Source organism: Athene cunicularia (genome assembly GCF_003259725.1).
Source record: "Athene cunicularia isolate RWA chromosome 2 unlocalized genomic scaffold, athCun1 chr2_part1, whole genome shotgun sequence".
NCBI lineage: Eukaryota > Metazoa > Chordata > Aves > Strigiformes > Strigidae > Athene > Athene cunicularia.
In genome coordinates, this window is record NW_020799095.1 from 144,012,267 (window position 1) to 144,024,454 (window position 12,188).

General features: G+C 33.8%; 1 protein-coding gene across 5 annotated transcripts in view; it reads right to left on the minus strand.

Annotated features, from left to right (window-relative positions):
• Positions 1-12,188, minus strand: part of ASAP1 (ArfGAP with SH3 domain, ankyrin repeat and PH domain 1) — a 121,650-nt gene that overhangs the window by 54,622 nt on the left and 54,840 nt on the right. For all 5 annotated transcript variants that reach the window (XM_026843773.1, XM_026843771.1, XM_026843772.1 and 2 more), the window contains exons 4-9: positions 7,634-7,708; positions 7,225-7,274; positions 4,855-4,984; positions 4,012-4,097; positions 3,218-3,293; positions 2,306-2,392 (exon numbers count right to left, since the gene is read on the minus strand). In XM_026843773.1, the coding sequence (XP_026699574.1) occupies positions 2,306-2,392; positions 3,218-3,293; positions 4,012-4,097; positions 4,855-4,984; positions 7,225-7,274; positions 7,634-7,708 (504 nt within the window). The remainder of the gene's footprint in view (positions 1-2,305; positions 2,393-3,217; positions 3,294-4,011; positions 4,098-4,854; positions 4,985-7,224; positions 7,275-7,633; positions 7,709-12,188) is intronic.

Genomic DNA, 12,188 nt, shown 5'->3' on the forward strand with positions numbered 1-12,188 from the left:
ACACACGTAGGCAAGTATTTAAAAGAAAAAAAACCACCACCACACTGTAAGGAATGAGTCATCCATCATTCCTTAATTGTCATTTCAGCTGAAATAATTTACTCACTTCAAGCCATTTATCTACACACAGTAGCCATAATCACAATGTACTACCTACAAAATTACATGAAAGCTCAGAAAAATACTTACTTGCCCCCTGCTACTAAAGTCCTATTTATGAAGAAGTTCCAGAACAATTCCAGGAAAGTAAAGATTAGTAAGCTTCATACCACGTAAGGAAGATTAATGAAAACTACTTTCAAGACTACATTTACTATTCTATATACTGGAAAAATCAGTGCAGCTTTTGTATAAGAAGGTTATGTCTCAAAAGTCTCCTGGAGTTCTCTGATGGAACCAGTAGATACAAATGAGAAATCAGACTGACACAGCATACTTGGACTTTCAGTGGGTACTTAAGTGTTCCTCATAAAAGGACAAGAATTACACTGCTACAGGACAAGAGGAAAAGTCCTCAGATGAGCTAACAAGTTAAAAGCAAGAAACAAACAAGTGAGTTTCACAGAAAGCTGTGCCAGCACATATGGTGTCTAACATTAACACAATCTGGAAAAGGGTGAACAGTAAACTGTCAAAGTTTGCTAGATGGTATTAAATTATTCAGGACACCCAAGAAAGGCTGACTGAAGAATTTCTCAAGGATCTCATGATAGTGAGTAACCTGACAATAAATGACAGGTGAAGATCAGCATAAACAAATGCAAAGTGATGCAGAGGGGAAAAGTAAGATACTGTGAGTCGACTATTAAGATTCAGAGAGGATGATACAGTTCTATAGCTTTACAGCTGATGAAATGTTACACACCTTCTCTGCACTAAGAACCAGTCAAAAAGCAAATCAATGTTAAAGCTTAGATGAAAAAAAAAAAAATCAGAAATGATCTAGTGATGCTATCATGAATTCACTTCCATCTTCAGTAGGGTATGCAGATCTAAAAGTTCAAAACAAATAAAAGGAAAAAGATTTTCCCACACAACATGTAGCAATGGTGGGAAAGACGTAGCTGTAGCAAAAGCTGACTGTTTACACTGCTTCAAAAATCAACTGCACGAATTCAAAGAGGAAATCCATAGGGTGGTGGAGAGACTGCAAAGACAGCTGAACTACTAATGAGAAGGTATTCTAGAGAAGTATCAGTGTTTATTGCCCTGCATTTTACTCTGAACATCCATGACTGATTGCTGTTGGAAACCTGGCTGACTCAGTATATGTGGTTGCAAATTATATTCTTAAGTATATCATATTCTTATGATATTAGCAACACTGTCCAATCATATGCAGCAGAATGACATCTGTCTAATGTTTAATTATAATAACAACTCACATTTAATAATAAATATTTAATAAGCTGAGCAGACATCTGGCAATTACTAACATTTTATCTACCTAAAAGAAAACTGAACAGAACGTAAGTCATCTTTTACTAAAGGAAAGACACCCCTTACCCTACACTCAGCTTCACCACAGGATATTTAGTATTTCTGACTCAGGCACTATGAGATGGAAAAAGTCACAATAGTATCTCTGATAAAATCTGTGATATATATTATATCCTCTCTCCTGGTTCACGCAATATTCCAGCACATCTGCAATAGACATTGCATGTTACCCCTTCACTTCTGATACCAGTGATGATGTATTCTTAACTGCCCTGTCTCAACCACTGCTATCTGGTTAACGTACAAATATTCTTCCTTACAATATAGCATTAATAAAAGGGGTTTGGGAAGGAGAACAACATCACAAAATACATGTGAGTTAGCAGATGAATAGTAATACAGAAAACCATACATAAAGGCAAGCCTCCATTTCTTGCTACTCAGGATGACACAGGTCAGGAAAATCCTGAACATAATCTGGCTGGAGGATGGCAGGACATAAGAAAGAAGTGTGCATCCCATCCCTTTACATTTTTTCCTCAACACTCATTGTCAAGGACACAATACTGGACTAGATGAAGTATTTATCTGATCCATAACAACTGTTCTTATAGTACATTTAAAAAATACAAAATCACACACAGAAAAGGAATATATATTGATATATAAAATTTAAACAGAAAATTAATCTAAACTACTGTTTGTTGATATGTAGATGAACATTCTAAATATTAGTTTTGTCATAATGTTCCAAGTCCAACTCTTCTGAAATAGTAACTACACAAATTGAACATTAAACTAATTTCTGAATACAGAATTTATAAATTCACATTATCTCCAAGAACAACATGTTTAAATTATTTACCTCTTTCTGATCAAGCTGCAGAGAAGATTTTATCAAATCACGGAGAGCAGTAAGTTGTTTCTTTTCTTCATCCTGTGTCTGCTTTATCTATGGAAAGGGGTTGTTATTATATGCTCTCTGGATGCAACTTATTTTTTTATGTGTTTCAATATACCATTTTAGATGTCCTGAAAAAACAGCTCAACTATTCTGTGTTTCTGTAATATTTGAGTTTATTTTCTTGGACTAGTCCATTCTTATGTATTCACCTTCTATGCATAAATTACTTGACAAGCTAAAATGAATGTTCAACACCACATGCTCTGTTCTGTTACACTTTAATGGTTCAGTATATCTAACGCAATTAAATTGGTCTCTGAAATATTAATTGAATAACTCAAATAAGCTTCACAGATGACTTAAGGAATGAAAACACAGTTTAATTTAGCCACTAACTACAATAGCAAACAGGATTATTGTAATTCTGATTATAGAATACAAAAGTACTTGGGTGACAAGTGGGCTTTGATTCCACATTATTACTTACTTGCCTTCAATGAACATCACAATTTAATTCATTTAAAACCAGTGGTGCAGTCATCAAGCCATTGGGTTTTGAAAAATGAAAGTGGTAGATAAAAATGGTGCTAATAATGTAATCTGATTCAAAGATGCCCACTTTAAGTGAGTTTTAATGCAACACTAAACTAGTAGTTGAACGAAAACCACTTTTCCTAATAACTGTAAAACAGAATACAAAGTTTAAGACAGTCAGGATGTTTTTTCCCCTCAGTCTAGCTATACTAAAAGTTTCAAAGAAGAGAATTTTCATTTATAGGATACAAATAAAATATACATCCTTGTGGTCATATCTAAAATGTATTCATATAAACAAAATATTTTCATTTTTAAACTACTTGTAAGTAAACTTACATTATATAAGTCAGCAGCCAACTTTTCAATATATTGTTTAAGTTTATCAGCTGTTTTCAAGCCATCTTGGAAGAAACTATAATGAAAAATACCTGTCATTTATCAGGAATACATATAATTCATAACACAAAGTAGACTGTCTTGTAGAAAAACAGCATAACCCAAAAACCCTCATAACCACCCTAAGAAAAAACTCCTTCCTAGTAAGTAGTTTTAAAGTACAGTTATCTTTCAGCAGTGGAGATATGCCTATGTAACTTTAACAAATATCAAATTAGGGAGAATACAGCTTAGCTTGTTTTTATCACTGTTAGTCAATGTGTTTCTCTTTAGTGATTTCTAAAAATCTTGTTCCTGTATTTAACTCAAGTAAAAGATCCTGTATGTTTGCCATCTACTGATGACAAGGTCGTATCTTACCAGTTTCACCTCGAGGAATTTCAAAGAAAATGATGGCTTTCACAATGGTTTTAAAATTTACATCAAAAACTAAAAAAATATTACATAGAATAAAAAAAGAGACTTCTAAAATTACATTCTAGATCTATGCCTCAGGAACTAAAATTAATTTTGTATGCAACATGCAAGGTTTTCCCTTACCCTCCTTTTCCATCACTCCCCCGCCCCACTCACTTTCATACTCTGCTGAAAGACTACAGCCTAATAAGATGAAGTCAAAGACATCTGGCAGATTATGATTATGATAAAAATTCCTGATGTAGCCAAAACAAAGGGAAACAAAGACTTGTTTAAAAAAGAAAATTGTAACTAAAGCTTAAAAGCATTGCACTTACTTGCATTGTGCATGATAATACTTAATCAGGTTCTGCAGAAGGTCCACACCTTTTTTTGTCTTGATTTCATTAACCTTAATAAGATACTGTATAGACAGTGAAAAACATTTTGATAATCATGCCTTACAACCTTCAACAGTTTACAATCAATAAACCATCATTTGCTCGATTAATTATCTCTGTGTTTAACCTGGGTGCTGAATGCAGTCCACCACATTTAAGCAAAATATAAAAAGGATAACAGTCTATCTGGCCATTCCTAAAAAAACCTCAAACACTCCAAAACATAAAACAAATTCAGAAAAAAGTTTAATCTTTTACAGTTGTCTGAAGAGGTCATTTTTTTAATGCTACTGAAGTAATTACTGACATATCTAAAAATATAAATACTATGCAACTTAATCACCACTAAAATGAAGAGAGCTATTATTATAAAAAGCAGTTTTATGGAACTAACATTTCACTATCATTTATCTCTTTATTAGAAATTTTAGAAGTCTTCAGAAAGCATGTTAGAAGATAGATATCAACAAAACTTCCCAAACTTCTTAACCAGAATCCTGAAAAAATAAATATTTCCAGAGGATATTTTCAGCCCCAAAACCTTAGTATAATAATCTAAAACAAAACAAAACAAAAAAAGTAATAAAACAAAAGGAAGCCTAGTTCTGTACAGAGTTGCTGAAATAATTATCTTTATATTGCTGTACTATGTGACATTGAAATCATTTCCTCCCTCCACCCCCATTAAACAACAAAGTAGATTTCACCACCTTTAAGTAAGGCCCACAGGATACTTTTAAGTTATGGTGTCATAATTAAAACCTGAAACCTGTTTCTTACCTCACACATCTGTAGCTGAAATAGCCGCCTTTCCTTCTCCATCTCCTCTGCTATCTCAGCTCCTGTTATTTCAGTTCTTATCATCCCATGCTGTTTTGCATGTTCTCTTTTCTCCTTTTCAATTTTTGTACTGAAATGTTAATTAGAAAACATTTTAGAGAATTTATTCTACTATGATGTGATCTAGTATTATTTAGGAAAAAAAAAAAAGCCAAGAAATATTAAAGAAGCCATTCTGAAGATGAGTTCATCTATGATACCAAATTCTGTTGTTTTTTTAAGTGTCCCAAAGTAATGGAATCATGAAGCTCTCCATCCTTTTCCTTCCTTTCATCCTTTAAATCTTTTCCCTAGTTTGTGTGATACTCAGGGTGGGAAATCTCTCACTTTCTATGTGATGTGCTCCATAGCCTTCACCTCTATACACTGCAGTGTAAAGCATACATATAAGAAACTACAGATTTGGCAAGAAAATGGCAGAACAACTCAATCAAATATTTTTCATGCTCATAAGGCAGGAGTTAAGGAAAACAATAAGGCAGCATATAAAAGTTCACCACCTATGCTAAACAACATGACTGCCAGTCATTACATATTCAGAGAAAGCCAACACTGAAATTCTGAAATAGTGAAATGCAAATATGGAACTAAGAGGCCATCCTGAGACATTAATTAGAGCTTTACAGTGTGACTGTCCTTCTGTATCTATTCTGCAGACTAACTGGATACTCTGTTGGTAAGCAAACTTACATTTCTGACAGAGTAGAAAAAAATAAACAATTTTCTCATTTCTTTCTTAAAAACATAATCTTTCTTCTCTAGAAGCCTTTTTGAGAAAAATAAACACTGAAGCTGTACTTCTGAAATACAGGTGATAAAGTACTGTGTGATTGTTAGACTGGTACTCCCTGCCAGGAAAAAAGGAAAAAGTAAAAAACTTATTTTTGAACTCTGCTTTTTTCTTCAATTATAGAAAGGCATAATGCTTGCACATAGAAAAAAGCACTTTTCAGCACCACACCTCTAAAATTGACTTGAAATAATTCTGGGAAATGTGGTTCTCTAAAAAATTTGAGGGACATCTCCCTCTTGGTCTTACTAAGCCCAAGTGAAATTTGCTCACAAGAAAAAAAATACAGTAACAAGGCACCCAGGCATCCTTCTGTAAACTTTCCAAATTCAGAACAGAAACCCACAGATTATTCCATGTATTGTGTATGTGTGAGCGTGCTTTGTTTCCTAAGTTCTGTTTAATGGCATTTGGGTTAAACAGGCTGGCAAAGATATCCTTGATCTTACCTATAACAATTTGAGAAGCATAAATAATTTTTTTAAAAGAAACCAGTATGCTGCCTATAAAAAAACCTATTCAATATTTTTGCAAAATATGCAGAATCTCTAAGTAGTAAATAACTAAAAAAAACAAAAAACTAATTCTGCATGTAAATCTGAATGCTCACCTGAGTATGATGATGCAATTTTGGGACAGGAATCCTCTTTTTGCCTTAGATTATTAATAATCTCATTTATAAATGAGTAATAAACTCATTTCCAGTTCAGTTGGTTCACAAGGATTTAATATTGTAATGAATTTTGAAAGCAAAATTTACCATATGTAGGGAAGAAAATTATGCCAATAATAAATGTTTCAGCAGTTCTTAGTGGCCTGACTTTCTTCTTCATTGCTTTTTTCCCCTCCTGGCTAGATATAAATGAATCAAAGCTAATAACAGGATTAAAAAGGGGAGTAAGTGAAGGGATACAAAATATGAATTAGCTTCTGAGAGCTCTTGAATTCTGACAAAGCAACTGCCCAACACTTCCTTGAGAGCATTCTCAAGCATTCCACTCACAGTTTTGTATCTATGATACAACTTTCTATTTTTATAAATCGTTCTTTAGCCACAGAAGACAGGTATTATAGAAAGAAAATATTTTTTAAACCACAGATATTTTAGAATTCACATCAACTGCACTAAAATTCTTGCCTCTCAAAAACATACAGTTCTGCCATACAACATATAAATCTTGTCTTTTTTACTATTGATAGATTTTATGTATATGGTTATAAGAATGTGTAAATGCCATCTGAAATCTCCACAATTCACTTTACAACATTTGTTTTTTAATATTATCATCTTTATACTAAAGAACCATTGGGCAGCCATTTCACTACTTCAGAAAACATGAAAATATTTTCTATTAGTTCAGAAGATATACACACAGAAGAGATGCCTTGCTCATATTTACATTTACATCCACTGATACAGTACATAGTTTGGGATCAGGAGAGGAAAAAAAACTAATTGAAAAGTGGGCAGGGAGGGGGAATGACAGACAGGGATGGACGACAGGGAGAAAAATACTTACAATTTGGTTTCATAATCCTTCCAGGCTTTGTCAAAAGGCTTTTTGAGGTCCTTAGGAAACAAAATATTTGTTTGGAACGTTTAAAAATATTGCTTTTATAGTTATCAAATTACAAATAGCAACAAAAATACTGTTTTCTTTTAAATATTTTCAGGCAGCAGTTGGAAAAAAACACTATTTTTGAATCTCATAAAGTATTGCTTTCCTGCGCATGTTAAGACAGGCATTTACAATGAAAATATAAAAAGCAACACAGTCACATCAATTTTGAATTTTTTCTTTGGACTACATACAGAATATTAATGGATGCCAACATAAGAAATAATTTCATGGGTGAATGGAAGACAATCACAAGACAGGTGAACCTGAAAACATTTCCCTAAATAAAAAGTGAGTTTTCAACACTTACCCCTTTAACACCTTTCAAGTCTCCTTTTAAGAGAGAATCCAAAGTGAAAATAACATTGTGGCTTAAACCTTGGAGCTAAAAAGAAAAATGTTGTATTGTTACAATTCAAAAAGATTTGCTACGATTTTATCAAACTACTGCTAACAAGTCTTTGGACTAATGAAGTTGGGATCACCTCAAAATTTCTAAATTAATGGTAAATTCAAGTCTGGGAAGAATTAATAAACATTTACTTGCATCAGATACAGAATATTACAATTAATCTTTACTTATATAGGGTGATATAAAAACCAGAATTTTGAAAACAGCATATAAGCAAAGTTCTGAAAGCACCCCAAGGTGCTAACCTTCTGTTAGGTCCCCTAGAGATCACTGCCAAACATGGCCACAAGAACATGAGCACAGTTCAGATGCCCGTCGTTCTAATGAAGACACAAAGCAGTGCTACGAAGCATGGTTCCCAAACTGGATGTGCATTATCCTCCAGAAAGCACGGGGTTTCAGCATGGCAGAGGAGAAGGTGGACCTTTTGAACACAGGTTATTACACAGCTACTTATCACCTGATAGCTTATCAGCCACCCCTCAAGTTTTGTTCTTTTTAGGCAGTTTGCAGATAACATAACTGATGAGGGCTGGAACACCTCTCCTACAAAGCAAGTCCAAGAGAGTTGGTGCCTGGAGAAGAGAAGGCTCTGGAGAGACATTGTAACCCTTCAACAATTAAAGAGGGCTTTATTATAAGAAAGGAGGAGACAAACTTTCTACATGGCCTGTTGAGATAGAACACAGGGAAAAGATCTTAAACTAAACCAGGGTGGATTCAGACTAGAGATAAGGAAAAAAGTTTTAACGATAAGGGTGGTGAGACACTGGAACAGGTTGCCCAGAGAAGTGGTAGATGCCCCATCCCTGGGAACATTCAAGGCCAGGTTGGACGGGGCTCTGTGCAAACTTAGCTAGTGGTACGTGTCCCTGCTCACTGCAGAGGGTTTGGACTAGATGACCTTTAAAGGTCCCTTTCAACCCAAACTGTTCTGTGATGACTCTTAGTATGAGAAGAGAAAACATGACACACTTGTATCTCCACATTCAAGTTATCTTGACAACTCTTTCATGCGTCAATATTTTATATTCTTTTAAATTCACAAGTTCTTATATTCTGAGTGTATTCAAAGCAAGATGATGGACAGACACTAGAACACCTTAAGCTGCAGCTTCAAACAGTAACATGAACAAGAGCAAAGGTTCTTCACAGCTTAAAAGATCAAGATCTGAAAACAGATTTTCTCCTTAATTGCAACAACATAATCAATGCTTAAGTATTGATTCTATATGAAGCAATAAAGTAACGTGATCACTTCTGGTGATTAAAACCCCCAAAGATTTCTTTCTTTACCTGGCTTCACTAAAGGATTTTGTAGTGGATAGTCTAATCTTTGATTCTATTTAAAGAACTAGGTTCTCTTTTTCTTTCAACTTAGCTTAGACATTTGCACATGACCCCTACACAATATTATTTCATAACAGAAATATAAGAAGCCAGGGTATTTGTAGAGGATTATGCTTTTTTGGAATTTGTCCTCTGTTGGCTTTTAATCTCAATACATCACAACTAATAACTCCTTAAGCAACGTCAATTTTGTTGGAGAAGGAAAAGAATTACAAATATTAAGCCAACAAGTGATTAAGGTAATACCTACTTTATCAATACACAGATTAAAGAAGATGTATTATTGTTTTTATTCTCAACCAATTTAATCAGTTTCCACTTAACAACCTAAACTGAAGTTCATATCTCAAATATGAATTTTGAGAAATAATATTAAAAAGATTTTAATCTCAGCCTAGTATGTAAAAACAGAGAACACACAAATTTCTGCAAAATGAGTGGATACATCAAGTAGTTATCAGGGCAGGCATGAACAACAATACATTACTGCAGCTTTTTTCATTTTTCCAAGTATATCCGTTAAGAATAACCAATTCAAGCCATTAATACTTGGCTTGAAATTACTGAACAGTAGCCAGGAAGTATGTCAGCTCAAAAAAAATCCCAAACTTAAATAGCAGTGTATTACTCCAATATGGTAAGAATTTGGAATCACTTATTACATTGTTGAAGACTTGATAGAACAGTAGCCCAAACGAATTGGAAACACATCTGATAAAGAAAAACTCTCATATCTAGAGTACAACAAAGGAAAAAAACTTAACAGATGGAAACACACATGATAATTTGGGGAGGACGAATGTAAATAGAAGGTAATTTTCCCAGAAAGATTAGTTGAGGTACATTTACAGCAAATGGAGGTGGGAGAAAAAACAGGCTTTAAACATCTGGAAGAAGCCAAACACCATGCAAAGTTTAAATATAAATTCATATTTACAGGTTTTAGGTTTCAGATATTAGTGATGACATCAACAGTTTATAGTAAAATTTGGATAGCAATTTATTTGTTTTTGTGAAAATGATTAATGGATATGCTTTTATTCTTGACCTCGTGTGCAGAGCAATCATTTCAAAATGATGGTTTCTGAAAGTTATATATGTAATAAAAGTTGCTGGCTTTATTTCATATCAAGTGATCATACTAAGTAAAGATCACTCTATAATTTCTTCATACAGAAGAAAATAGATTATTCTGTACCATCCTCATGAAATATGCAGAATATCACAATTCATAAGAAAATATTCAATGACTCATAATTCACATTAAAAACATTTATTAAAAACATATCCAAATTTTTGAAGTATTTTTTTGTTGCTTACCGTGTAGCCCTATTCTTTATTCATCTTTCCGTCTTTAAAGACCATTCATTATTTTGTTGTACTTTTATTAAATAGAGTAGCAACAATCTGCTTTATGAGGGGGAAAAAAAAAAGCCTACTAGCTTTCCATTCATCCTAATACTAGTGACATTTTAAAAATTAATTTTATTAACATAAGCCTCAGCACCGGGGCTTTATCAGTGACATTACATAGTTCTTCTCTCAACTGCTTTTTTAATCGACCTCCACTTCTATTTTGAGATTATAAAAATGGTTTTCTTTTAATGTAATTGTACTAATCAGAATCATGGTTAAGAACAACAGTTGGTCAACAAAGCAGAATTATCTATCTTGGAGAGAAAAAAGGTGAAAAGTAAGTGTTTTTAAAATGCTGAAACATTTGTAGAATAAGGTCATGTCTATCTGAGACTGGTGAATGAAGTATATTAGAGAACAGCCTATTTTAAACCATGTCAACAACAATTCAGATAACTAATGTTTCATAGTCCAGCTGAAATAGTGTAAAGTTGTTTTGAATGAGTGTGGCTACTTAAAAGAGCTTTTACCTCTCAATCAATACTACTTTAAATAAATAAACAGACAGTTCCCCACCTCCTGTTTATGATTTGAGTTGAAAGAAAATAAAAGTTTCTGTGGAAGCCTGCAAGGAATTACGAGGTGCACAGAGCTTCAGTTCAATCCCAAACTGTCCTCAAACTGCACTTTAGCACACATTTTAAGATACTTATTTTTAATTGTGTGCTAAATTAAGATTTAAGGCGGCCAAAATAACCCAGAATGACAGAAATCCTCACAGCAGAAAGCATGTGCCTCACTTATCTACTGGTCTTTAAAACTGCCAACACTGAAACAAAGGACGATCCAGGTAGTAGGCTGGAACAAAGCTCTTGAAGCAAGAAAGCTTCATTAGGCTAAGTGTGATCATCCTTGGATAAGTAAGTAGGTGATGAAGAAGAGGCAAGTTTCAGAAGGCAGAAATAAGCATAACCATGAGAGGTCAGAAGTGACACCCCATTCTGAGTGTTGTTAGGGCCTGTGCAGTTTGAGATGTTTATAAAATCAACCTTAGAAGTGCAGAGAGTCAGGTAAGAATGTCTACTGATACTAAGCTACTCTGAGTAGTAAAGCAAAAGCCAGTTGCATAATAACTTTGTAACACCAGTGAGAAACGTAAAAGTCTGTGCCGAAAAATGTGAAGTGATGGATAAGGAGAAAAAAATGCATACAGAATCATGCTTATTTAAAAAAATCCTCAAGAAAAATGTCTCAAGGAAAAAATATCTTCAGGTTGCAAGAGAATCCCTTGAAAACATCAAGCTCAAAGTTTAGTAATCATAAAGCAATCAGCCTTCAGAAAAGGGAGCAAGAAATGTAACTCCTATCATGTTTGTACTCTCTCATTTCAGAAAAGTGTACAATAGTAGTTAAGAGTACATATAGAAAGAATCAAGTTATGGAATAACTAAGACTCAGCTAAAGTAACAGAGAAAAGGAAAGGAAGTATTATAGCTATCTAAATGCCTGGGGAAAATAGCAAAATTCTTACATTTCTTGTATGATAGAAGAAACACGGAACAGTAAAAGAAAGGGTCAGTTCCAAGGAAATAGAATTGACATTTCAGAGAGCCGTTCATTTTAGTACTCTGGAGAAATCCACCATACTCTGTGCCAAGCACAGCATACATTCAAGAACTCCTTAGATGAATTCATGGAGGTAATACTGACAAGAACTACAAAGCAAAAGATACTGCCTTCAGTTCCA